Raw genomic sequence first — 27,073 nt, forward strand, 5'->3', positions numbered from 1 at the left:
CCACCTTTGTGAACTCTACAGACTAATGCACTAATGCCCCGCCCCGACCCCCCACAGCCAAGCCCCCTGCACCACCTCCCTCCTACGGCCCAGAGACCCAGTGGGGTGGCGTGGGCGGGTGGATCTAAGAGGAGGCTTTTGCTGCTGAGCTGCTTTTAACATCCCAAGACGCTATTGTTTGCCTCAGTGGGTTCGTTGCTTCTCTTCATCCCCGACAATCTGTTCCTGTCTTCTCACATATATATAGATCCCCCTCCCTCAACTGTAAGCCTTCTCCCACTTTCCATCCTTCTCTTTTTTATATCGTAGGAAGGAAGGCTCTGGAAGTGGCAGATCAGAGCAGCCGTGGGGGAGGCTATTTGGCAGGGGTAGGAAAGGCCTAAGCCCAGGGAAGCTTCCACCCTCAGGCAGGCACCTTTCTGTTTTACTTTTTACTTTATGCCTCTCCACAGCACCTTAGCACCCTGAGGAGCCAGGTGTGCTAAGTCAGGCTCAGAGGGTAGACAGGATGGTGCAGCAGAGACCAGTCTGGAACCTGACTCCACTCCTCCCTTAGCCTCAGGCAGCTCCCTCTTCCTATCCTCCAGCCCTTTACTGGCCAGAGAGGGAGCAGAGCTCACACCAGATCTGACATTTTGAAAGTAGACCTAACCAGCTCCCTGGCTCACAGCCATGTGTGTTCTCATTAGCTGGGGGTTTGGGAAGGAAATGGGCCTGGAGGTGCCCTTGTGTGCAGTGAACATGTTCAGGGATGGTGCAGTTCACAATCAGACTGGCCTGGAGAATACCAGGGAGCTGCTGTTGTTTGTTTGCTTTTTCTTTTACTGTTTTATTGGAAAATTTAAAGCATACCCAAAGATAGAGTGATATAAAGAACCCCCAAGTACTGTCCCCAGCTTCAACAGTTAGGAACTCCTGAGCAGGCTTGTTTCATGCAAACTCTCCACTCAGTTCCCCAACGCCCCTGGATTACTTTGCAGCCAGTCTCAGACGTGTCAGCTCATCCACCAGGATTTCAGTATGCAGCTCTCAGTTATAAGGACTTTTTAAAGCACAGCTACAATACAATGTCACACCTAATAAGTTGATCTATCCAGTCAGTGTCCCTGTTTCCCTGATTGTCTCATGGAGTTCAGTTAAAGGCCACATAGTGCATTGAGTTATTAATCCTCTAAGTCTTCATCTGTTGGTTCTCACCCACTCACCCAACCCTTGTTTCTCTTGTGCGTTTTTTTGTTGAAGAAACTGAATCGGTGTATAGCTGGGGAGTTTCATCCTGGGCCACGTATCAGGAGGGCTGATTCAGAACCTCTGGGTTGGGGGCAACTAGACTAAATACCTCCCCAGGTGAATTGTATATTCCAACCAGGCAGCCTTGGAAAACTGCTAGACCACCCCCTGCATTCAGCAGGTAACCGTCTCTGAAGCCAGCCAGGGGAAAGAAGGCAGAATTGGACATTCTAGCCTTGGCTTTGCTTCCAGTAGGCACGGTGGCCTTGGGTCGCTCCCTTCCCCTCTGGGCTTGCAGTTTTCCCACTTGTACAAGGGAGCTGATCCTGCTGAACGCAGGGCTTCACCCTGAGGGTGGGGTGGGCTCCTGTGAGTTGTGAAGTGCTGCGCTGGGTCTTAGCAGATGTGTAGGGTGGGAGGGGGCACCCTGGGCAGCTGGAATGGCTTCTTTGCCCAGCTGCCCCTGAGCTGTGTGGACCCCTTGCCTTGTAAAACACTCCCTAACCCCATCACCTCCTTTCCCTGGCCAAGCCTTTAATCACTGGGGGGGTGTTTTGTTTTTGTTTTTCAAGGTGATTAAACCCCCTCTGATTTTTGTCGACCCTAATCGTAGTCCAGCTGGCCCAGCTGCTACCCCCGTACAAGCCCAGGCTGCGAGCACCCCGAGGAAGTCCCGAGCCTCGGAGAGCACAGCCAGGAGCTCCTCCTCCGAGAGCGAGGATGAGGACGTGATCCCCGCTACACAGTGCTTGACTCCTGGTGAGCACAGCCCCTATGCAGTGGTGGGAGGGGCTGCCAGCACTGCCCACATTGAGGCCCAGAAGGGACGGGACACTGGCTGAGTCACACAGCAAGGTGTCGGTCAGGAAGGGCTTGGGACCAGGTCTCTGGGCCCTGCATTAGCCATTCTGATTATGGCCTGGCTCAGACTTGCAGTTCTGGGGGAATAGTTGCCATGGCTTTTTTGTGCCAGCCCCAGGCATGGAACCCAGAACAGTGGCTAGAAGCTTCAGGGACCAGGTTCCTCCGTAGTCTAAGGAAGAATTCTGTATCAGTTGACTGCCTGTGGAACGAGTGGTCAGGGTGGTTGTGAGTTTCCCATCCTTGGTGGCATGTAAAGTGGATTAGGCAATCCGTAAGCCAGAGACGTTACAGGGAGAGATTTCATCTATCAGCGAGAGACAGGACAAATCTGAGGTTTCTTTGACTTCTGAGAATCTGTGATTCTACCAATGACAACAGGAAATGGGCTAATGTTACTATTACAGTTATTATAACATTTTTACAAGGAAATAATACCTGATCCTGATAGGATAATTTAAAAATACAGGCCCGGTGCAGTGGCTCACGCCTATAATCCTAGTGCTTTGGGAGCCTGAGGCAGGCAGATCACCTGAGCTCAGGAGTTCAAGACCAGCCTAGGTCACATGGCGAAACCCCATCTCCACTAAAAATACAAAAAAATTAGCCTGGCGGGCGCCTGTAATCCCAGCTACTTGAGAGGGTAAGCCACGAGAATTGCTTGAACCCAGGAGGCAGAAGTTACGTGAGCTGAGATGTGTCACTGCACTCCAGCCTGGGCAACAGCGAGACTGTCTCAAAAACAAAACAGAAAGCAGACAAAATGCAGATTACTGCTGGACACGGTGGTTCACACCTGTAATCCCAGCACTTTGGAAGGCCATGGTAGGAAGATCACTTGAGCCCAGGAGTTCAAGACCAGCCTGGGCAACGTAGTGAGAGTTCTATCCTACATATATACATTTATATGTGTATATATATATGTGTGTGTGTGTGTAGGTATATTTGTGTATATATTTTTTTAACAAAAGTGCAGATTAGCACATAAGAAACTATATCACCTGTAATTCTGCCCCAAATACTGTTAACACGTGACAAATGCTAACTTTATAAAAACCTAAGATATACATGTGTTTTAAAGCAAGACCGTACTGTAGCTAACGCTCAGTAACTTTTACTGGATATTTTATGACATCAGGTTTTTTTCATCTTTACATATTTGCAGCACAATTCCTAATGACTACAAAGAAATCCTTGGGTGGACATACCACAGTATGTGTAGCCAGCACCATGTTGGAGGAAGCAGAGGGTTTTGTTTCAGGGTGGAGGGGTGAGGGAGTTGGCTGTTATAAACGTTGCTTTAAAGAATATGCACGTAACCAGGCCTCTGCAGATAACCACGGGGACTCTTAGGAGAGATGGTACCTGTGCTCTGGCTCATTGCTCAGGAGTGGCAGCCTGACCAGCTAGGAGGGGATGGGATGGGATGGGATGAGGAAGCCTGGGGTCACCCCCAGAGCAGCCATTTGAGCTCCCTGAGCCTTGTCAAATGACATAATGACATCTGCCTGGGAGGCTTCGAGAGGGAAGTAAACAATCTTATGCCTCTGTAAGCCCTGAGCACAGCTCTAGATCACCAGCACAGGCCAGTAAATTGGGTTATTGCCACTGCTCAGGAGGCTATGGGGCTTGTATGCCCTGATATGCCCCTGTCTCACTCCATTTCAGGCATCAGAACTAACGTGGTGACTCTGCCCACTGCCCACCCAAGAATAGCCCCCAAAGCCAGCATGACTGGGGCCAGCAGCAGCAAGGAGTCCAGTCGGATATCAGATGGCAAGAAACAGGAGGGACCAGCCACTCAGGTACCTGGTGGGCAGGGGAGCGCAGTGCAGGCCAGTGGGGTGGGGCCCTACTTCCATACTTACCACATGTGCTAATGGGATGGCCTGCAATGGCTCTCACCCCCACACTCCAGAGGTGGTAGCCTCAAAGCCAGTGGCTTTTTGGCCTCCTGGCTACAACCCCCGTGCTGGCTTCCCAAATCACCTTTGAGTTATGAGAAAGAGTAATCTGGGGACACAGCCTCCCCGCCAAGCAAGCCCCTGCACCTTGAGTCCCTCATGAGGTTTTCCAATGTGGCGGGGCTTTTGGTTTTTTTTTTCTTCCAGTTTTGGAATGCCATGAACAAAAGTTGCCCCTTTTTGGTGTTTGTAATAGTGACGTCAGCATTCTTCCCAGCCTTCTCACCATCTTCAGTGCATTTTTATTTGGTCCTTGCCTGAATCTAAAAGCTGGGCATTTTAGGGTTAATGGCTGGTACATTGTTTAAATCATAAAACTTAGTACACATCCCCACCCCAAGTGCTGTGATGTGACCAGCGTTCAGCAAGGCCAGAACCCGCTAGGCCACCCTCCAGGCAGGGAAACTGCAGGTACCAGGGCCTTCTGGGGAAGCGCTGGGGATGAGGGAAACTGAGAGGTGGGGACAGCTGGATCAGGAGCTAGGGGAGAGGAGAGGAGCCAGGCCATGGCAAGGGCCACGCCACATCTGAAGGCTCTCAGCAAGGGGTCATACCCAATTTCCTAAGTTCTCTCTCCCTGACTGCTGGTGGGTGTAAGAAGTAGAGATGGGGGACCACCAGGTTGGGGATTGTCCCCAGTGAAGGTGCAGATTGAGTGGTGGGGCCTAAGCTACTTCCCTGCCCTGGGCTGGGAACTGTCCCTTGCTCCTTGAAGACAATGTGATTAGCTCATAACCTGAAGCCTGCCACCAATTTTGCCCCTTTGACTGCCCCTCAGTCCCCACTCCAGCCTTCACCCCAGCTAGATGGCATCTGACCAGGGTGTGGCACAGCTGGCATCCCGAGGACTCGTGAGTCTCAGGGCTACCTCTTGCCACCCACAGGTGTCAAAGAAGAACCCAGCTTCCCTCCCACTGACCCAGGCTGCCCTGAAGGTCCTCGCCCAGAAAGCCAGTGAGGCTCAGCCTCCTGTTGCCAGGACCCAGCCTTCAAGTGGGGTGAGCCTGGGGAGCAGGGGAAGCAAGCCCGTGGAGCATAGAAGGTGCAGGCGTGGCCCTGCATCCCGGCACCAGCACTCACCTGTTCTGTGACCTCTGCACTTGGTTTGCCTCCCTGGGCCTCAGTGGCCTAATCTGTAAGAAGGAATTACAGTACATTTTGTAGTTGGGAGGATCAAATGAGGCTGCATGTGTGCCCCGTCTAACACAGTGCCTGGCCCTATTGAAGTGTTCAGGAAGGACCAGGTCTTACTTGCCCTAATTTTTCCTTCCATTCCTTCTCCTTTCACTGAATTAGGCTGACAGTGCTGTGGGAACACTCCCTGCAACGAGTTCCCAGAGCACCCCCGTCCAGGCCAAAGGGACCAACAAGCTCAGAAAACCTAAGCTTCCTGAGGGCCAGCAGGCCACCAAAGCCCCTGGGAGCTCAGATGACAGTGAGGACAGCAGCGACAGCTCTTCAGGGAGCGAGGAAGATGCTGAAGGGCCCCAGGTGGCCAAGTCGGCCCACACGCTGGGTGAGGGTGCCAGGGGAAAAGGAAGGGTGGGCCAGGAGGAGGGTGGAGTGTGGCCTGGTGGAGCCATAGCTCTGGCCTCAGCTCCATATCTCAGACTTGTTCGGCGCCTGTGACTGAGCCTGGGCCTCAGTTTCCCCACCTGTACAACTTCATGAAGAAGTCAGTCCAAATGATTTCAGAGACCTGACTTTGCTGTTTGACCACTCTCAGCTTTTTGGTATCGGACTCCCTTCACTGGCTCCCCAAAACTCCAGGGCCATATTTCTGGAACAGTGGAAAGCAGGAAACTAGAAATGGGGCCTCAGGAATTAGAAATAAGGCTTTGGCATTCAGATGTCGTGCCTAGCATGCTGTGACTAGTGATGAGTGTGCAAGGAGTGTTGAAGCAGTAGGAAGATTTGGGGTGGGGCGGGGATGGGGGTAAGGGACCTGCAGAGAGACCAGGGCCTTCCTGAAGGACTCTGCCCCTCCCGGCTGGAAGGGGCCACCTGGGGCTACCAATAGTAACTGGAGATACTGTGCTTCTCCAGTAGGTCCCACCCCCTCCAGGACGGAGACCCTGGTGGAGGAGACTGCAGCAGAGTCCAGCGAGGATGATGTGGTGGCGCCATCCCAGGTAACTGCAAGGGAGAGGGCTGGCAGCCCAGGGGCCTTAGGGTGAAGCCCCAGGCCAGGCTCCTGTCTACTCCATCACTCAGGTCAGGAGTCTGGGTCCCCTCTCTTCAGAGGCCTTGGGCAAGGTCCTGTCTGCGAGGCACCACATGTGGCCCAGCCAGCAGACCACAGCCAGGCTGCCTCCCTCCCCTCATAGAGCCCTGAGTAGCTAACCCTTAGGGTCTGTAGAAGGGATCGACCTTGATTCTGGGTGATGTCCAGACAAAAACATTCTTTAGCAGATTTCTTTCAAGGTTACTTACTATCTGTATGTGGCAAAAACTAGTAATTTTCCATTTGCATTAATAAGAAATTTCCTTTTTAAATGTGCCTGTCTAGAAAGTGTATTAATTAAAATAGTTCAGGAGGTACACACCAAGGGCTGAAGTGCTGCTCTGTGCCTTGCTGTCCACCCACTCTGCACCATCAGAGCAGGGCGATCCTAGAGGCCCCAGGCTGCTTTCCTCGCAGCAGGCCATCACTCGGGCTGGGTTATGGGTGGGGGTCGGGGTGGTGGCAGCCTCTTTCACAGTGGGCTTCTTCAGTCTCTCCTCTCAGGTTATGTGACCCCTGGGCTAACCCCAGCCAATTCCCAGGCCTCAAAAGCCACTCCCAAGCCATACTCCAGCCCCTCAGTTTCCTCTACCAAACTGGCCACCAAAGATGACCCAGATGGCAAGCAGGAGGCAAAGCCCCAACAGGCAGCAGGCATGTTGTCCCCTAAAACAGGTAAGTTAAGGTCTGCAGGAGGGACATAGCAGGACACAGAGGGACAGGGCAGTGGGCCCCTTCCTGCTCTCCTGCAGCAACAGTCCTCCCAACATGGTCCTGTCTGCCCCCAGAGCCTTGCCAAGTGCGACCTTGTGGCCCTGCACTGGATCTGGACATGCTCATCAAAGTGCAGGTGGGGTCGGGTGCAGTGGCTCACGCCTATAATCCCAGCGCTTTGGGAAGCCGAGGTGGGCAGATTGCTCGAGCCCAGGAGTTCAAGGCCAGCCTAGGTAACACAGGGAGACCTCATCTCTAAAATGTATTTGAATTAGCTGGTGTGATGGTGCACGCTTGTAGTCCCAACTACTTGAGAGGCCAAGGCAGGAGAATCACTTGAGGCCAGGAGGTTGAGCCTATAGTGAGCCATGATCATGCCACTACACTCCAGCCTGGGTGCTACAGTGAGGCCCTATCTCAAAAAAGAAAAAAAAAGTACAGGTGGGCCCCACGCCCAGGTGTCTGGCTGCCATGGCCCTGGACAGCCTGGAAGTAGGGGTGTATCCAGGCCTGGGTTGGTGCTGATGCACCTGGTAGGATAACCCCTGCCTCAGAGGAAGCTGCATCTTTTGGCTTGTGTAGCAAGCATTGGCTCTCTCCAGTCATCCCTATCAACTTTTTTTCTCCGTAAATAGGCTCACGGTGTGGGGTGTGGGCCATGGGCCCCGGAGGATAGCTTAGACAGTAGGCTGACAGTGATGTCTGGAGGACACTCAGCACATGCAGGAGACCCCAGGCAATAGACTTGCCCCAGGCTGTTCCCATTCACCGTAAAGCCTTGGAAATCCCCTGGCCACTCTGAGCCTCTGCGTCTTAACCATACAAAGCAGGAGTTGATGTATCCCATCTGTGTCAAGGCATGGCACGTGTAGAAAATAGTCACATGGTGTTTGGAGGGCAGAATGGAGTATTCCAGTCACCCAACCTCTGGGGCATCCACTATCCCTGACCCTACTGGAGCTGAGGTCAAGTATATACCAGCTGGGCACACCTGGGACAGCTCCAGGGCTTCCCCAGCCTTGGTGTTCTGCGTATTTGCAGATAAAGCAGCAGAAAAGTGGGCCGGGCGCAGTGACTCGTGCCTGTAATCTCAGCACTTTGGGAGGCCAGAGCAGGCAGCTCACTTGATGTCAGGAGTTCAACACCAGCCTGGCCAACATGGTGAAACCTTGTCTCTACTAAAAATACAAAAAACTAACCAGCATGATGGCAGGTGCCTGTACTCCCAGCAACTCAGGAGGCTAAGGCAGGAGAATTGCTTGAACCTGGGAAGTACAGGTTGCAGTGAGCCGAGATTGCACCACCGTACTCCAGCCTGGGCAACAGAGCAAAACTCTGTCTCAAAAAACACAGCAGCAGAAAAGTGGGCTCTGGGGAGAGAGGTTGCCGGAGCTAACTGTGCCCTCCCCAGCTTCCCTCTCTATTGGCTCCTGCCATCTTGAAGAATCCCCAAAGGATGGAATTGGGCCTCTAGCCGTCCCGGGGCTCCCTCTGCTTAACCTGGCCTGCCCTGCCCAGCCCACCTCCCCCAGCCCACTGCAGCTCTAGAGCCAAAAGTTGCCAGAGATCCCGGGTGGGGCTGAGGGGCCAGGCTCACTGCATGCTGCAGGGGGCAGCCCTAGCCTCAGTGTGACATGAGTGTCACATGGAGTGTGACATGGAGTATCCACCTGGGCCTTCCTCCAGGCAAACATCTCCAGGGCCAAACCACCAAGCCACCTTTCAGATCCCAGCGTGCAGGAGTGTTGTGCCCATGAGACCCAGAATGGGGCAGAGACCTCCAAGTCACCTGGAAAGTTAGAGATGGCGAGGGGACCCAGTCATGGGGCTTTCAGCCGCAGCTTGCCCCGGCTGGGTCGGAAGAGAATTGCTGCTCACTTTCTTCCCCAAAATTCTTTGTGAGAGGCGGTGCAACAAGGAGACATTTTAGAGGGGGCTGTGGAAGGTTTTTTTTTTTTTTACACGTGTAGTCAGCACACAATTATCAAAGGCAAGCAGAGGCGTGGAAAATTCTAAACAAAGGCTGCACCAGAAGTCTCTCTGGCAGGCAGTAAACCTGCTTAGTCAGCCACCACGTGTGTAGACACTGCACCCAGCACTCCCCACCTTGCCTGGACACCCTGACCAGGAAGGGCTGAGTGTGGGTAATCATCATTTGAATGTCTACCTGGCCCCCACTTTTATTATAAGTCTACAATGTATCATAGGTAGCCTTACTGTTCATCTACCCCTCAGGTTATAGACAGGGAAACCAGGCCCTGGGAGGAGACGGGTCCTGGCCAGAATCACACTGAAAGTTGGTGGGAAAGTCAGACCTAGAACCCAGGTCTCCTTCCTCCCAGCTCCACACTCCATCTCCCTCCCGTCTGACTTTTCATTTCATTGATAGATTTCAGGCCCTTTCATTCACATTCTGGAGTCATTTTCTGTCTCCTACCCTAACTGGAGTTTTGAGTGTAAAGAGACAGGGAAAAGCTGTAAGTTAGAAATGAAGTCAGAGTGTGAAATTGGTGGAAAGATGTGAGCTTAGGAGACCGGCTGGGCAGAGTGACCGCCAAGCCTTGCTCTCCCCCTCTGTGCCATTGTAAGAAAAGATGGAGTCACTCCCTGTACCCTCTTCGCTCTTGGGTACCATTAAGATCTGTCCCGAACTCTCCCAGATCTGTGACCCCACATTCTCTCTCCATAGGTGGAAAAGAGGCTGCTTCAGGCACCACACCTCAGAAGTCCCGGAAGCCCAAGAAAGGGGCTGGGAACCCCCAAGCCTCAACGCTGGCGCTGCAAAGCAACATCACCCAGTGCCTCCTAGGCCAACCCTGGCCCCTGAATGAGGCCCAGGTGCAGGCCTCGGTGGTGAAGGTCCTGACCGAGCTGCTGGAACAGGAAAGAAAGAAGGTGGTGGATGCCACCAAGGAGAGCAGCAGGAAGGGCTGGGAGAGCCGCAAGCGGAAGCTATCGGGAGACCAGCCAGCTGCCAGGACCCCCAGGAGCAAGAAGAAGAAGAAACTGGGGGCCGGGGAAGGTGGGGAGGCCTCTGTTTCCCCAGAAAAGACCTCCACGACTTCCAAGGGGAAAGCAAAGAGAGACAAAGCAAGTGATGATGTCAAGGAGAAAAAGGGGAAGGGGTCTGTTGGCTCCCAAGGGGCCAAGGATGAGCCAGAAAAGGAGCTTCAGAAGGGGATGGGGAAGGTTGAAGGTGGAGATCAAAGCAACCCAAAGAGCAAGAAGGAGAAGAAGAAATCTGACAAGAGTGAGTGACCTCTTCTCCCGGCCCACCCCGAGGGCTGCTGGGCACCCCACAGGGGTGGGAGGGACTCTCAGCCAGCACCTGGTCTAATTCCTCCCATGTAGAAAGGAGAGGCTGAGATCAGCCTGGCCAACATGGCGAAACCCTGTCTCTACTAAAAATACAAAAAATTAGCTGAACGTGGTGGCAGGCACCTGTAATCCCAGCTACATGGGAGGCTGAGGCAGGAGAATTGCTTGAACCCGGGAGGCAGAGGTTGCAGTGAGCCAAGATCACACATATGCACTCCAGCCTGAAAGACAGAGCGAGACTGTCAAAAAAAAAAAAAAAAAAAAAAAAAAAATGGCTGAGAAGTGATTTGTCCAGAATCATGGGGGCAGCTTGTGGCAAAGCCAGAACTCAATTCCAGAGCACTTGGGCCAGCACTGCCAGGAATGCTCCAGAAGGATGAGGAGTAATGTCCTCTTTCCCCAAGCCCAGTGCAGCAGATCTTGGAGGAACCTGCTTCTCCAGCCAGCTCCTGGGTGCAGAATGGACCAGGAACCAGACTGTCAAAATCCTCATCCCAAACCCCATCTTCTCTCTAGACCTCAGTTTTCCCTCCATAGTAACACTGGCCCTTTACTGAGTGCTGCTCTAGAGACTCGGCTTACAGCAGGACCTCATTTAGGTAGAAATGAGGCTCAGCAGGTAGAAAACAGAGGCTCAGAGAAGTAGAGATGCTGTTCAGGGCCACAGAGTTTTACTAGGTGGAGCCAGAGTCCAACCTAAGCAGCACTCTCGAGCATCACCCTGGATGGTGGGATGCCAGTGATATCCATAGAGCCAGCTTGTTCTAGAACAAAAGTCAGGCACCCTCAGCAGGATATGCAGCTCCTTGGTGCTCAGAACTGTGCTAGATTTCCATTTACAGTACGGATAGTTAGTGTCCATAATTTTGCGGGGGTTTTAAAAAGTGAGTTGACCTAAAGAAAAATGGTAGTCATCCAGGTGGTCCATGGATGGGACAGAAATCATGAGCTGGCCCCGCTGGGTTGGTCGTCACAGCTGCCAGCCCGTTTTATTTTTATTTTTGAGACAGGGTCTTGCTCTGTCACCCAGGCTGGAGTGCAGTGTCAGGAACAGCTCACTGCAGCCTCAACCTCCCAAGCTCAAGCGATCCTCTTGCCTCAGCCCCCCAAATAGCTGGGACCACAGGCATGTACCACCATGCCCAGCTAATTTTTTGTATTTTTTGTAGAGACAGGTCTCACTATGTTGCCCAAGCTGGTTTTGTACTCCTGGGCTTGAGCGATCCACTGCCTCAGCCTCCCAAAGTGCTGGGATTGCAGGCATGAGCCACCACGCCCAACCCTGCCGGCCTGTTGTGATGGCTCCCAGTGGTGTGGGGAGAACTGGGAGCCCTGCCCTGTGCACCTCCCAACATTGACCCCAGCACTTAGGATTACCATCTGTTGTTCAAGAACTTTAGTTTCTTCCCTCAGGAAAAAAAGACAAGGAAAAAAAAGAAAAGAAGAAAGCAAAAAAGTCCTCAACCAAAGATTCTGAGTCACCGTCCCAGAAGAAAAAGAAGAAAAAGGTAGATAGTTCCTGAGGGGTCTCAGGCCAGAAAACGGATCAAAACCCAAGCCCCCTCCTACACACCCAGACCTGGTTCCTGCCCCCTTCCCATTTTCAGAGCCCAGTGGGGGGCGTCATAAGTTGTGACACACCAGGGAAGAGGCTGGCAGTGCATGTTCCCTGAGCATGTGGAAGCTGCAGAAGTGGGCTGCCTGAGGTAGAAGGGTGTTGGGGAAGGAAGGAGAGACTCCCCCCGCCCAGCACAGGGAAACCAGGTAGACTGGCAGGTTTCCAGGTGAGAGGAAACGTTGCCTGGGCTGCGTGTGCCCCAGCTGGCAGGCTAGCCCTGAACAACAGCTGTCCTTACGGCCTGGGGCCTCAGCACCTCAGACACAGATGAAGTTCTCACCTTGACCAGCAGGGCCTCAGCTGTATTTAGGAGAGCTGAACATCTGTTTGCCTCTGCCCTTGGAGGTTCCTGCAGAGCCAGTATCTGTTCTGGAGGAATTCACTAGTCCTCAGGAGTTGGGGGCAGCAGTGGGTGGGGAAAAGCTGCAGGTCTGAGAGCCTCTTGTACTTCCCTCCTCACAGAAGAAGACAGCAGAGCAGACTGTGTGACGGGCACCAGCACCAGGCACAGGTACGCTTCCCAATCATTCCTGAGCATTCAGGGTGGGAGGACAGCTCTGGCATCCACTGTTGTCCCAGAGAGCCAGGCAGACCTGATAGGTGGGCTCTAAGGGGAAGGAGGCTGGGGAAAGAGGTTCTATTGCCAAGGGTCCGTGGGGCCGGTGGGGTGACATCAGGAGCTGGCGCTGCAGCATCAGAAGGATCCAGAACAGTAATGGCAGTGGCTGACACCGAGTGCGCCCTGGGTGCAGGTGTTGTACATGCTTTAGGGAGTGCGCCCTGGGATGGAGCCTGTTTGTAAGTGAGGTCGGATACAGGTTGGTTTCTCCTTCACTTGGGTCCAGTTCCTTTTCCTCATGATCCTGTAACTTGGGCATTTCCTTTTGGGAAGGAAGATGGTTTGCTCAAGATGAGCTATCACCGTGGATCTATGCTTCCCTATGGAGGACAGGCCCTGCCAAGTGGTGGTGACAATTAGCTGCTCCACCTGGCTGTGCTGGCCCTGAGGTCACCCAGCCTCCTGTAAAGGGGAGTGATGCAGAGCCCGCCTCCTGGGCCGGTGGTGAGGCTTATGTGAAGCTCAGCTAAACACTAAAGAACTCGGCCCAGTTCCCAGAACATTCCAAGTGCTAAAAAAATGTCTGCTTTGGTTAATGCCTCTCCCCTGCATTGGAGATGCCAGGTTTCATTTTCCTTGCCGGGGAAAAGGGTCAGGAAATTTGACGTCTGCGTGTGTTTCCTTCCCCCAGGGATTTCCTAGCCGAGCAGTGTCCATCCCCATGCCTCTGACCTCCGCCGACCTCTGCCCACCGTGGGCTGGAACTAAACTGTTACCTTCCCTCACTCCATAGAAGAAGACAGCCAGCTGCAGGGGTCCCTGTGCTGGCCAAGCCAGTGAGCCTGCAGGGAGGCTGGTCCGAGGAGAAAGTGGACCAGCTCCCATGACCTCATCCCACTCCCCCAATACAGGACGCTTCGTATAGATGTGTACAGTATATGTATTTTTATAAGTGACCTCCTCTCCTTCCGCAGACCCCACAGGCCCAAAGGCTTCGGGACTTCCCACCACCTTGCTCCACAGATCCAGCTAGGCCTGACCTGTGCCTCATCCCATGCCACTCGGTCTCTGGCTGATCCCGAGGCTTTGTCTTCCTCTCATCAGTTCTTTTGGTTGTGTTTTCTGTTTTTTTTTAAATAACTCAAAAAAATAAAAGACTTGGAGGAAGGGTGCAAGCTCCCAGTGCATCTGGGGCACACATTTCTCGCGACTGTCTTGCCGACACTCGGGATTCCTTCTTGCCTGCGTGTTGAGGCTGTGGGTGACTGGTTAGTGGGTCAGGCGGTGAGCTTAAGAGACGCAGTGAAGTGCCTGGGTGCTGAATTGGTGGGGAAGGCTTCCTGGATGAGGTGGCATCTACACTAAAGGATGGTCATGGTTGATTTCCTGTTGCCAGAGTAAGTCATGCAAATACCCAAAGACAAGAAATGGAAGGGGCTAAGAATCCTTGAGTTAGGCCTCAGGCTAGGGGCAGGCTCCCTGGAGAGGTGTGCATGGTGAACAGCTGTGGCAGGCACAGCAGGTCTAGGAAAGTCGGGGGTGAGGTGCTCCTCACATGGGGCTCACCATGATTCTGTGGTGGTGAGGGCGCAAGAAGTGGATGAACATGAAAGACAGGATGATGTCTTGGGTGTGGACTGAGGGAGGGGAGGGGTAGCAAGGGAGGTGGTCTGCTGCTCCGGGCTGGAAATGCAGAAGCCCACTTCCCTGGGCCCAGAGCCATATGGAACACCAGGGGTCCTGGAGCTGTCTCCAAAGCTTTTAGCCTCGTGCTGGAAAGAGCCAGAGGCAGTGCAGAAAACACGGCAGTTCTTGATTTCTGGCTCCTCTTAAAAAGACAACATCTGGCAGTGGGGGCTGTGCTCCATCCTGGCAGCAACCAGATAGAGCCGAGTAGCAGTCAGCCCCTTAGGTAGGGCATGGGCGCCCAGTCTTCCACAGTCCCCTACTTCCTGTCCATCCTGACACGGAGGCCCTGTTTCGGTTGCCATCTGTCATCACATTCGCACTGTTCTTAGTATAGAAATGAAATTGGGGACATAGGAAAATGAAAGCTGTACCAAGAAGAGCTTGTGCTTAAACTAGGCAAGAGCCTATTTCTTTTTGGAAGTAAAGAGTGTTCGTGTGTGTTAAACATGTAATCAAGTATATCTGTGTCCAAAGACTGCAGGTCCCCCAGGCATCTCTGGGTTCCTTGGGCTGTATTCTCCCACCTAAGTGACTGAATTTAGCATCTTTAGTTACCTCTTTAGGATAAATGAACTAGATCCCAACAGAAGAGCCAGGAGCCAGAGTGTTCTACTTACTACCTTTTATTCTAACATGAACCATGGCCCTGAGAGCTAATACAAGCTTGGCTGAGCAGAGGGAACTAGGGGTCAGCAGAAAGGATTATGGGTGGAAAATCTTGGCTCTTCCTTGGGGAGTGATGCTGGGGAAAGGGAAGAGAGTGGCTCAGCCTGCAGGTAAATAGGCTAGAAAAGCCGAGGCCAAAGGCCAGAGGGGAAAGGACAGTCAGCCTGTCCAGCTGGGGGTAGGGTTATCCCTTCTTCCTGTGCCTTCCCACCTTGTCCATGAGCCCAGATCTCAGAGCCTTGTGTTGGAGGCTGCCATGATGTTAGGAATGGGGTTCCGTCTAGCTTTTGGCCACCTCCCGGGACCTCATGCCCCTGTTGACAAATGGAGGTTGGGCAGCAGAGCCTTGCTACATTGTTATCTGCTGTTCCGACTTGGTTTTTCGTTTCCAAGGGTGACGAAGAACCAGGCACCAGGGTCTCATGGGATGAGGTACAGGGTGGGAGATGGGGGAGGGGCTGGGGACCGAAGGGAGCAAGAAAGCTGTAGCTGTGCAGGGCCGGCAGGATGTTGAAGACCGTCTCTGCTGCTCTCACATGGGGACTGGAGAAAGAAGCAGCAGGTTGAGGTTGAGGTCCCCCATGTGTTGTCTCTGCCCCTTCCTAACATCCTGGACCTGCAGAGCAGTTGAGGAGTGCCCACCCTCCCCTGCCCCCTGCTTGGGTCCAAGTAATGACCATCATGGATTTGTATAACTCCCTAGAGCCCCCCAACCCTGTTCCTTCATCTGTGAAATGGACATTCCAGGGATGTTGGAGAGTGGCCCAGCATCACACTCCTTCACCTGCGCACAAAGGAGCTGAGCCCGCTGGGGATGAGCTGCTGGTGACCAGATGCCCCTCTGCAGGGCCCTTACCTGGGCCCAGATCCTGCTTGGTCACACCCAGCCCAGAAGACGGGTCCTCCAGTTCCAGTGACTCTGCAAAGGAGCAGCAAGTCCATTTGTCACTTGAAGTGCAGCCTACCTGACCCAAGATACCTGAGGGCAGTGCTTCCCACCTAGCCGCAGGCTTAGTGCCTGGGAAAGCAGGTGCCCAGGGAAGGACAGCTGCAAGCGGCAACGAAGAGGTGTAATGGCGGCTTGAGTGAGAAGAGGGTGATGAAATGAGATGGGTGGGCCTGTAGGACTCCTGCTTGCTAGAGGATGGTGCGTGGATGGATGAAATTCACAGATGAAAGGACTGACGGGTAAGTGAACAAATAGATGAGTGGATGTAAGAGGAGAGATGACAAATGGACAAATAGGAACGCACAGATGGGTGGATGGATAAGGGGCTGGATGCATGACTACGTCACTGCCTCCAGGAGCTGCCATCCCGGGTGTCCTGGTCCCATGAGCTTCAGAGGGGACCTCTTGCCCCTCAACCTTCCTAGTCCTTCCTGGTCCTCTGACACTGGCACAGTGCAACTGCTTACCACTGCAGTTCTGGTGCCCGCGGCTTCTGGTGTTGGGGACCTCTGTGCCGTTGGGGAAGACACACCAGCAATAGCCGGTGCTCCCATAGCACTGGAGCGGCAGATAGTTGCCGTTCTCGTCGCACTTGGGCCTGAATGTACCCGGGTGGACAGCAGGGATGCGGCTGACCTCTTCCTGGCACTTGGTCAGTACTGAAGCGACAGGCATGATGAGGACACAGTGAGTGAGTGAGCTCTGAACCAGGGTCTGCGCTAGAGCTAGAGCCCCACACGCCACTGCTGTGGGCCTAATGCCTTCTTCCCAAATGGCTTTACTCCAGCCATCACACGGATGGGAAAACTGAGGCCTAGACCAACAAGGTCTGAGAGCAAAAAGGAAGTGAATGGCCATGTGTCCAATTCACCTCAGAAGTTGATGGTTTCTTCTGACACTCAAAGCCCATTACAGTTTTGGGCCGGGCACAGTGGCTCATGCCTATAATCCCAGCACTTTGGGAGGCCGAGGTGGGCGGGTCACTTGAGGTCAGGAGTTCGAGACCAGCCTGACCAACATGGTGAAACCCCGTCTCTACTAAAAATACAAAAATTAGCTGGGCGTGATGGCCATGCCTGTAATCCTAGCTACTCAGGAGGCTGAGGCAGGAGAATTGCTTGAACCCAGGAGGCTGAGGTTGCAGTGAGCTGAGATCGCACCACTGCACTCTAGCCTGGGCGACAGAGCCAGACTCCATCTCGAAAAAAAAACAAAAGAAAAACACCATTATAGTTTGGAATTGCACTTTGATTCTGATTCTAGAGAAAAGCGATGGGCTCCTTGGTAAGTCTAAGCTTCCTGTTGCTGAGAGTTCCCAAGCAGAGAAATGGGGGTTACCATGTGTTGGAGATGTCTTAGAGGGGTTTAAGCATCAGCTAGGAGTTGTTGGAGGTAGCATGTAAGGTGTCTTCTAGGAATCTGATGCAGAAACTGAGGCCCCGGCCAGGGTGGCCCTTTGACCTTCTACTTCAAGACCCTGAATCCCAGAGGGAAGAAAACTTGTCCAGAGTTACATAGCAAATTAGAGGCAGCACCGGGATAGAAACAGCATTCTGGCTTTGGGGCTAAAAACATCCTAGTCTGCGTTGTCCGTGAGGTGGGAAATGCCCAGAGTTCTCTTGTCAGCAGCTGTGACCTTGGCGCCCTCACTGGGTTGTGGGCAGCGCTGGGGCAAGGTCATTACGAGGATTCCTTCCTGCGGTGTTTCAGGCGGGTTCTGCCCCAGGCCCCCTGTGCTGTACCATCCTCCATGAGAGAGGTCCCCTGTACCCTGTGGTGACAGGCCTCTGTGGGTCCTTAGGAACCCTTACACAAGATGGGGGTGAGTCGGGGGCGGGGGACAGCCAAACCAAGAAGGAACAGACAGGAGAGAGAAGTGAGAGCTGAGAGGGTGGGAGATTCCGCGGCGCCGGAACCAGGGAGTGCTGGAGGCCCCGGCCTCAGCAGCTCCAGGAGAGCCCCGAGGGTCGAGAAGCCCTTGCACCCTAAAGCTCCGACTCCCTGTACCTTTTGGTGGAGCCTCAGTGGGCTTTTGCTCCAAGGAGTGCCTGCTCATTTCAAACAAGAGCCAATGGTGCATCCAGCTCTCAAAGACCTAATAGGGATAGAGGTGGAGGTCAGGTTCAGTAGCCACCACCAAGCCCCTACACTGCCTGGCTTTGCCCCTGGGGACAGAAACATGCAGGGCCAAATAGGACCCCGACACCCAGGTCCAGCTGCAGCCTCTTAAAGGCCCATGGGGCTGAGCCCCACACACTGCAGCCTCCAGGTTTTAGAAGTGCTGGTAAACCCCTTCAGCTTCCTGAGAATGGCTTCCCCAGCCCACCCTCACCCCACCTCTCCCAGCCCTGCCCTAGACATCAGAGGAAAGAGACAGTTCCCATGCAGGGGAACCTGCTGACCTTCCAGTCCAAGGTCTCCATGGTGTTCTTAAGGTGTCTCAGGTTCTCCGGGAAGCTCCCCTTCAGCGGCGGGTACACCTTCAGGGGGTCAGCATTCTACAGGGTGGCAGAGCAGGAAGGATGGTTCAAAAAGGGCTCCCTGGCAGGCAGTGTGAAATGTGTAGCCCATGTTCCCTTGATCTTCCATTCTGAGGAATGGACCAGAGCCGCACCAAGCCTAAACCCTGGACTTCAGCCATGATGGGAGGGGAGGGAAGGGGTAAGGGCAATCCAGCTGTTCAGCTACAAGACTGCAGGGTTGCAAGTCCAGTTCCAGACTCCAGGCAAGCTCTACCAACAAGCCCCAGTGTCCTCCCTGTGGATGGCTGCTCAGCTTTCAGGACTCACCTGCTCCAGGTGAGGACCCAACCTTGACTGCCCCCAGCTAGGTTGAGTCCTCTGTCTCTTTCTTCACAAAGCCCCCTGCACTTCTGTCATCACCTGGTCACTTGTCTGCCTCCCACACTAGCCTGGGATCCCCATGGCTTCAGGAGCTGGATCCAGTTGCTCCCCATTGTGGGCCCAGAGCCTTGCACAGTGCGGGCACAGAATAGACATGCGGTACAAATTTGGGGAGGAAAAACCAAAACTACGGGTGTCTTGAGCAAGTCACTTCCAAGCTTTGAGCCTCAGTTTCCTTTTTTATTTTTATTTTTATTTTTTTGAGATGGAGTCTCACTCTGTCACCCAGGCTAGAGTGCAGTGGTGTGATGATCTCAACTCACTGCACTTCCTGGATTAAAGTGATTCTCCTCCCTCAACCCCCTGAGTAGCTGCTGGGATTACGAGTAGCTGGGATTACAGGTGCCTGCCACCACACCCGGCTAATTTTTGTATTTTTAGCATAGACTTTCACTATGTTGGCCAGGCTGGTCTCAAACTCCTGACCTCAGGTGATCCACCCGCCTCGGCCTCCCAAAGTGCTGGGATTACAGTTATGAGCCGCTGCGCCCAGCCAAGCCTGTTTATCTCAAAAATGCGGAGAGGCCAGACTACATATAACATTTAAGGGTCACCCTTGTATTCAGTAATCCAGAGAGTACTTGTTGAAAATCTGCCCTGAGCCAGATATACAGGCCTTCGAGCTCGACCTGGCCAGGGTCCTGCGTGGGCAGGCAGGGTCACCCGGCTAGCTCCCTGCACTCACCTGGAGCAGGTGCATCACATGGTCCTCTGTCATGTTGCCATACTTGGTGGCATTCTGCATGGGCTGTGGGAGGAAGGAACAGAAAGTTACCAGCGCTGGTCCCTGGAGCAGGGGGTATGGAGCAGGAGCCAGTTGCTGGGATCTAGGTAAAAGACTGGAATCCCAGGCACTTGGTCAGTGGTTCCATCTCTGCCACTTGCAAACATGAGAGCTCTAGCAAGTCACTTTAGCTTTCTGCCTCAATGTCCTCATTGGTCAAACTGGCATAAGCTTTCTTGCCTAGGGTTTTGTCCACAGCACAGTATTGTGAATATAAATACTGTCAATGCATGATAGCAAGGTCTTTGAGAATGGGAGAGGACAGTAAGGTGCTATAGGAAATGAGAAGCACTTTGTAAACTGTAGAGGGCTGAGCCTTCCTCCCAGGGATGGCGCCAAGAGACTCTTCACCTGTGCCTTCCACACCTGGGAGCCCTATTCTTCCTGAGACAGGCACTGTGCCTCCCGCAGCAGTCAGGACCCCTCCCCAGCTGGGCTCTCCTCCCTGCCCCTCCCCTTGGCACTGTCCTCCATCCAGGTAGGATAACCTTGCCCCTCCCACCACCCTGGGGCTGTCCTTACCCCCTGGGCTCCCATGGGTAGCGCCTGCATCAGCAGCGGGGTTGCCATGCGCATCTTGCTCACAGGCTTGGGAGCTGTGGGGACAGGAACAAGGATAAGTGTGGCCCCAGTGACCAGGGAGGAGAGTATCAGACCCAGATGAGGAAGGGCTGGAATTCCAAACCGGAGAGAGAGGACAGTGGACCCAGCTGGGTGCAGGGATGGGGGTCTCTGAGGTGAGCGACAGTGGGAGGTGGGGGGTGTCAGGACGTAGGGGTGTACGCACGCTTGGGAAGCTTCATGCGCAGGTTCTCCAGCTGCAGGTTCTGGCTGGTGACTGTCAGTTTGTCCAGCCGGCCCTGCTGCTGGTATAGGAAGTAGGCGGTGGTGGCCTGGCCAGCCAGAAGCAGAGTCACCAGGATGGAAAAGCCTGTGTACAGGGCTCCGCGGCTGCACTTGCTGTGGGAGGTGGGGAGGATAGGTCAGAGGAGGATCCACAGTGGTTCTCCCCAAGGGCTGGCTAGGAATGGGGAAATGTATACCCCCATCTCAATCAGCCCCCTAAGCCACCCCTAACAAACAATGCACTTGAAGCACCAACAATAAGCTGCCTATGGAAATGCAGCTTGAAGACCTCACCCTGCCCCTCCTTCCAACCATCGATGTGCCTGAAGTCCTCCCTGGCAGAGACCCTGCAGCTGCCACAGGCCTCACTTGAACAGAGAAGAGCAAAGAAGCATGCTCCTTGTCCTCTCTGGACCTTGGTGTCCTGCCTGTGCGATGAGGGGTTAAGGTGGGGGGGGGTCTCCCCAGGCTCCCTTTGCCATGCAGCTCTCCCGAGGATCAGGGCTGCCCTCAAGGGGAACGGGTTTGGTTTTTGTTTTGTTTTGTTTTTCTGCTAGCAGGATCAACCAAGTATGTTATTTGTTTTAATGGACAAAAAAAAAAAAAAAAGATTGTATGTGCTTACCAAGTAAGGGGAAGGGAGTTTTCACCCCTCTGCCCCACCTCCCACCCTCACAGTGAAATCAGATTTAAGGAGAAAAGGAAAGGAAGTGGGACCAGGACAGCAGAAAATGTGGCCCACCTGAGAAGAAGTGGGGCCTGGCCATTTTAGGAGTGGGTTGGGGGAGCCTTGGACAATGTCAGGCTGAAGCAGGGCCAGGCACCACCCACTCTGGGACCATCCTCTGCCCAGGCTCTCCATGTCTTTGAGCATGTCCCTGCCAATCTCTGTGGCTCTGTTCCCTCATTTGTCATATAGGTGCCCCCACCTCTGCGATTCTAGAATTTGGCGGTTTCTTCTTTTAAGCAAGAACTCAATACAAGGGCCAAAGTATTTCAAATGGTAATATCCACCCTGCAGGGAATGGGCAGGAGTATAGGTGCCTAAGCCTGTGTGGCCTGGATGAATTTCTCATGCTCCCTAGACTCACCATCCAGACCCTCAGACCTCAGCGAGCCCTTGTATCTGTGGGCCTTGGATGCGATTTTGGGGGTGCATGCATATGTTACAGTACAGGGGATGTAAGGATCCTGCCCCTGCACCCTGGGATTTTCTGATCTGTTCTTTGACAACCCCAGAGGTGGGACTACTAGGACCCTAGTCTAGGTGTTGCCAACATGAAGGTGTTGGGAGGTGATCTGGCCACAAAGTCTTCTCCCTCATGAATGGGATTAGGTGCCCTGTAAGAGGGCTTGACAGGAGTTGGTTCTCTCTTGCCCTTCTGCCTTCCACCATGTGAGGACACATCAAGGAAGCCCCTCACCAGGCTGGGCGTGGTGACTCACGCCTGTAATTCCAGCACTTTGGGAGGCCGAGGTGGATGGATCACTTGAGGCCAGGAGGTCGAGACCAGTCTGGCCAACATGGCAAAATCTTGTCTACAAAAAATACAAAAAACTTAGCCAGGCATGGTGGCATGCACCTCTAATCCCAGCTAGTCAGGAGGCTGAGGTGGCAGAATTACTTGAACCCCGGAGGCGGAGGTTGCAGTGAGCTGAGATCGCACCACTGTACTCCAGCCTGGGTGACAGAAGGAGACTCTGCCTCAAAGAAAAGAAAAAAGAAAAAAAAGAAAAGAAAAGAAAGAGGGAGGGAGGGAAGGAAGGAAGGCAGCAAGCAAGCTAGGCCGGGTGCGGTGGCTCACACCTGTAATCCCACTTTAGGAGGCAGAGACAGGCAGATCACCAGAGGTCAGGAGTTCGAGACCAGCCTGGCCAACGTGGTAAAACCCTGTCTCTACTAAAAATACAAAAGTTAGCCTGGTGTGGGCCAGGTGCGGTGGCTCACGCCTGTAATCTCAGCACTTTGGGAGGCCAAGGCTGGTGGATCACCTGAGGACAGGAGTTCCAGGCCAGCCTGACCAACATTGGCGAAACCCTGTCTCTACCAAAAATACAAAAATTAACCAGGCGAGGCCGGGCGCGGTGGCTCAAGCCTGTAATCCCAGCACTTTGGGAGGCCGAGACGGTGGATCACGAGGTCAGGAGATCGAGACCATCCTGGTCTACACGGTGAAACCCCGTCTCTACTAAAAAATACAAAAAACTAGCCGGGCGAGATGGCGGGCGCCTGTAGTCCCAGCTACTCGGGAGGCTGAGGCAGGAGAATGGCGTAAACCCGGGAGGCGGAGCTTACAGTGAGCCGAGATCGCGCCACTGCACTCCAGCCTGGGCGACAGAGCTAGACTCCGTCTCAAAAAAAAAAAAAAAAAAAATTAAGCAGGCGTGGTGGTGAGCACCTGTAATCCCAGCTACTCGGGAGGCTGAGGCAGGAGAATCACTTGAACCTGGAGGGTGAAGGTTGCAGTGAGCTGAGATCATGTCATTGCACTCCAGCCTGGGCAACAGAGTGAGATTCCATCTCAAAAAAAAACAAAAAACAAAAAACACACACACACACATGTATATATATGTGTGTGTGTGTGTGTGTGTGTATATAAAGTGAGCTGAGATTGTGCCAGTGCACTCCATCCTGGGGGACAGAGTGAGACTCTGTCTCAAAAAACATAACAAAACAAAAAACAAAAAAAAGAAAGCCGCTTCAGAACTGTGAGAAATAATTTTCTGCGGTTTTTCTTTTTTTTTTTTTTTTTTGTAAATTACACAGTCTGTTGTATTCTGTTAAAGCGGCACAAAATGGACTAAGACAGACCCATTGCGGACTGCCAGGATGAGGCTGCACCCTGCCTGCTCCAGCAACCAGCAAGGATGGTTTAGGAAGCTCCAGGAGTCCCTTCTGCCTAGTAACTCATGACATCACAGACTGTCTCATTCTCATTGGCTTGCTGCGTGTCAGTCTGTGCTTTCTGGGGTAAGGCCCCGCCCAAGGGAGAGTTATTCTAGAAGGAAACAGCAAAAACCCGACACGGGGGCGGGGAAAGTGGGGAGACTAGACAGGAAAAGAAAACAAATTCTACTTCTTGGCCTTACTAAGGAACAGGGGTAGCCTGGCCTGGGTTCAGGCTCTCCAGCCTCATCCTCCACCTGTTCAGTGCTTCTGCAACCCCACACCCAATTCTAGCCCCAGCTCTACCTCCCACACGCGACATGGGAAAGTACCTTCCCCTGTCTGCCCCACAGTTCCTCAGGAGGCCTAAGAATCTAGAGATTCACCCTGAAGACGAGACCACATAACCTGGATTGGAATCCTGGCTCTGGAGTCCGTTAGTTCTGGGACCATCTAAGTTGCTTTACCCTCTGTGTGAGTAAAATCGGGTAAAACATCTGCTCCAAGGCTGTTACGTTCAATAAGATGATGAGGGTAAAGCTCTTGGCTCCACACCTAGCACATTGTTAGCACTCTATAAATAAATTACACTCAGTGCGATTCTCAGGGAGTTTGTAGTTAAGTTTAGCATCTGCTTTTCTTCCTCTTTATGCATCTTGAACGCCTGTCCCCTGGTTCTGGTAGAGTGCCAACTCTTGTCACCCCCCTCTTTATTTCCTCATTTATACTACCTTCTTCTGCAATTTAAAAATAAAATAAAATAAAAATAAAAGCCAAAGTCAGGAGCCAACCAGAGCTAGCAGGAATCATGACACAGCTGTTGCCAGGCAGAAGCATTCAGAAAAGCCTCCAAAACAGGCTCCAGTCTGGAATGGCCTAAGCACACATGGCCAGCTTTAGAAGCAGTAACTGAATAAAGGGAAAACAAGGGGACATGCACTCTGAACACTGAGCCCAACTGGGTGTGTAAATCACTGAGTGGTTGGAGCTCAGAGGGGTCCCACCTCCCCTCCCCACAAAATGCACCTCTGAAAGGGGGCCAGATGGAGGAGTGAGCTCACACTTTGATGTCAGACTAGTCCTGGTTCAAATTCTGCCTCCAACCACTCACTAGCTATGATTTCTTGGGTAAGTCACTTACCACTGTGAGCCTCAATTTCCTCTTCTGTAAAAAGGGACAACAAAAGTACCTGATTCATAGGGTGACTGTAAGAATTAACATTGAGTTTAGCCCTTACATATGTGTCCCGCAAATAATCATAGTACTAACTAACAGTGGCTGAGGCCTGGTGACAGGTACACAGTGGATGAGAACTATTGTAGCTATTATATTATTACTGAGACTCAGGGAGAGGCAGTGATTTATCCAAGGTCACGCGTGGCCTAGACCAGAATCCATTCCTCAGAAAAGAGTCTGCCCTCCTTGCCATGAGATTCCCTGGGGTTTTCACAGGCCACAGCTCTAATGGTCTGCAGTGGGTTACCTTGTTCCCCAGAACATAGCTTGTCATAACATCTCTGCAGGGCTCTCCCAAACCCCTTTCTGCCTGGCAACAGCTGACATCACACCTAGCTGTAAGTCCCTGTAGATCGCAAATTACTTTTTGAAGATTGGAGTAGCAGGGCCATTGGGGTAACAGCCTTCTAGCCCTTTTTGAGGGAAACACATGGGTGAGGCTATTTTGGGGCTGGGAAGTGGGGCCTGGGGTCCTCTGGATGGCTGTGCTGGCCTCTGGCTGCAAGGGAGAGGGGCACAGGAAAGGACATGACCCCGATCAACCCTGAGCCCCCTCCAGAAATTTAACCAAAGCCTGTCCCTCCTTTCTTGCCTGCCCCCAACATCTCACAATCCCTTCTGTGATGGCAGAACGTCTCCATCTACTCTGTAGACACCTGCAACTATCATTCCCCTGATCCGTGGTAATTAGGAGGGAAATCCTCTGTGAAGAACTGCTTCTACCATCCTCTTTTAGAAACTCTGTTTCTCCACTGGGATCTTGAACATTTTCAAAATCTGGTCCAAGGTCTTTATTTTTATTTTATCTATTTATTATTTTTTTGAGATAGAGTGTCACTCTGTTGCCCAGGGTGGGGTACAGTGGCACGATCTTGGCTCACTGCAACCATTGCAACCTCTGCCTCCCAGGTTCAAGTAATTCTCATGCCTCAGCTTCCCAAGTAGCTGGGACTACAGGTGTATACCACCATGCCTGGCTAATTTTTGTATTTTTAGTAGAGACGGGGTTTCAACATGTTGGCCAGGCTGGTCTCGAACTCCTGGCCTCAGCTGATCTGCCTGCCTCAACCTCCCAAAGTGCTGGGATTACAGGCGAGAGCCGCCACGTGCAGCCTGGTCCAAGGCCTTTAACCTAGCATTCACGGCCCAGCTTCAGTGGGGTCTCAAAGCCCCTGGATAGCATGTGAAACTCTAGGGAGAGAACCCAGGCTCTCTTCTGCTTTTCAGAAGGAGGGGGTCTGATGCAAGGAAAGTTACAAACTCCTGCTCTTAAAGGAACCCCTTCATTTGACAAGAGAGGGAGCCGGAGCCCAAAGCAGGCCAAAGACTTGCTCAAAATCACCCAAAAAGTCAATGTTAGAATCAGAGCCTGAATCCCTCTTTCCTGTGACTCCCGGCCAGTGCTTCTTCCCAGCACATGCGCACGGCTCTGCAGTCCAGGATTTGTGTGCCCTTTCCTGGTGCTCACACATACCTCTCCGGGGTTCCAGGGCGCCGGCCCAGCATGGGCAGTTGCTCATTGTTGGAGATCAGGTCGCGCTGGTCATCCATGACTGGCTTCTGATCTTCCTGACAGCTCCTCCTACTGCTCCTGTACATCTGGGACCCTGAACCCCTGGCTCACCTCTTAAAGTTGGTGCTGGAGAGGAATCTGATTCGTCCACAGGAGGCCACTCCGCCCACTTGGTAGATGTGGAAGTGAAAGCTACAAAGGCTGGAAATACCCCACTTTGGTGAAGCTGCCTTTTGAGGGGCAGGATGTGGGGCGGGGGGGCTCCCCAGGCAGGTAGAAAGGCCAGCACGATCCCATTGGCTGCCCAGGGCCCTCATCACTTGTTTCTGGGCAGGCCTTTGGATTCATAAGGCTCTTTGAATGTTTGAAGAAACAGGCATATGTCCACTCCCTAGACAGGAAAGCACTTTGAATCAGAGGACACCTTTGTCTGTCTCCCCTTCTCACCCACAGATGAGTGGGTGCAGAAAGGGGCTGTGCACCTTCAGTGAGCTCAGACAGGTCCTCTTCTCTGGCCTCCATTATGTTGTCTCAAACATGCGGGAGGAAGTTTGGACTACCTGCAGGGGTGAAAACATTTCTTTTCTTTCCCTGTTTAGATTCTTAGTTGAGATACTCCCCTGAAAACAAAAGTCAAGTTAACAAAAGAAAAACCAGCCAACGTTTATTAACACATGCTGAACCCATTATGCAGTAGCGGCCTCAGTTGAGAAGTATTTCTCTCTCAAGGCAGTGGTTTAGGGGCCTTGCTTAAATAGTATTTTAACAAAGAGCCATAAGTCCCATAGAGTGACAGGACAGAGAAGAGGATATCTTCAGGGTTCCAAAGGGCTGGAAGTGTAGGAAGATAAGCGTGTGGAAAGAGTCAAGTCTGATTCAGGATCCTCTGAGCTCTGCTTCTGAACTGATCAAGGCAGAGAGGAGGGGCAGAGGGTACTCCTGGGTTTTAACCTTTTACCTTTAACTAAAATCCGCAGGGCTTTAAAGAGGACTATTTGGGTTTCCTTCAAACCTGACAGTCCGTGGTTTTAAGGCTCCGGCACTCAGACTTGCCTCCACGCACTAAGGTTTCCTTCGTGCCAGGCACGTTGTCCATGCTTTGTTTCCTGTG

At 52.8% G+C, this 27,073-nt stretch overlaps 2 protein-coding genes across 16 annotated transcripts in view; one reads left to right on the forward strand and one right to left on the reverse strand.

Annotated features, from left to right (window-relative positions):
* Positions 1–13,708, forward strand: part of TCOF1 (treacle ribosome biogenesis factor 1) — a 41,528-nt gene extending 27,820 nt beyond the window's left edge. For 3 of the 13 annotated variants that reach the window (XM_033180582.1, XM_033180584.1, XM_033180586.1), the window contains 10 exons: positions 1,803–1,989; positions 3,760–3,896; positions 4,940–5,053; positions 5,352–5,571; positions 6,102–6,187; positions 6,771–6,954; positions 9,683–10,243; positions 11,725–11,819; positions 12,392–12,440; positions 13,180–13,675. In XM_033180582.1, coding sequence (XP_033036473.1) covers positions 1,803–1,989; positions 3,760–3,896; positions 4,940–5,053; positions 5,352–5,571; positions 6,102–6,187; positions 6,771–6,954; positions 9,683–10,243; positions 11,725–11,819; positions 12,392–12,418 — 1,611 coding nt within the window. In that variant the 3' untranslated portion in view covers positions 12,419–12,440; positions 13,180–13,675. Of the gene's footprint in view, positions 1–1,802; positions 1,990–3,759; positions 3,897–4,939; positions 5,054–5,351; positions 5,572–6,101; positions 6,188–6,770; positions 6,955–9,682; positions 10,244–11,724; positions 11,820–12,391; positions 12,441–13,179 lie in introns of those variants that run through there. The other 10 variants (XM_033180585.1, XM_033180588.1, XM_033180587.1 and 7 more) reach the window with 6 other exon arrangements.
* A 1,076-nt stretch (positions 13,709–14,784) lies between these two features.
* CD74 (CD74 molecule) lies at positions 14,785–26,294 on the reverse strand. Of its 3 annotated transcripts, XM_033180593.1 has the most exons (9): positions 25,924–26,235; positions 20,267–20,439; positions 20,002–20,075; positions 19,381–19,443; positions 18,195–18,290; positions 17,800–17,887; positions 16,260–16,451; positions 15,700–15,762; positions 14,785–15,386 (listed from the first exon to the last, which is right to left on the reverse strand). In XM_033180593.1, the coding sequence occupies exons 1-9, from the start codon at positions 26,046–26,048 to the stop codon at positions 15,376–15,378; spliced, it is 885 nt and encodes a 294-aa protein (XP_033036484.1). In that variant the 5' UTR covers positions 26,049–26,235; the 3' UTR covers positions 14,785–15,375. The 3 variants fall into 3 exon arrangements, with proteins under 3 accessions (XP_033036484.1, XP_033036485.1, XP_033036486.1); XM_033180594.1 differs by lacking the exon at positions 16,260–16,451 and having other exon boundaries at positions 26,074–26,294; XM_033180595.1 differs by lacking the exon at positions 16,260–16,451.
* Between the last annotated feature and the right edge of the window lie 779 nt (positions 26,295–27,073).

Source organism: Trachypithecus francoisi, unplaced genomic scaffold (assembly GCF_009764315.1).
Source record: "Trachypithecus francoisi isolate TF-2019V2 unplaced genomic scaffold, Tfra_2.0 Lachesis_group2, whole genome shotgun sequence".
Classification (NCBI taxonomy): Eukaryota; Metazoa; Chordata; class Mammalia; order Primates; family Cercopithecidae; genus Trachypithecus; species Trachypithecus francoisi.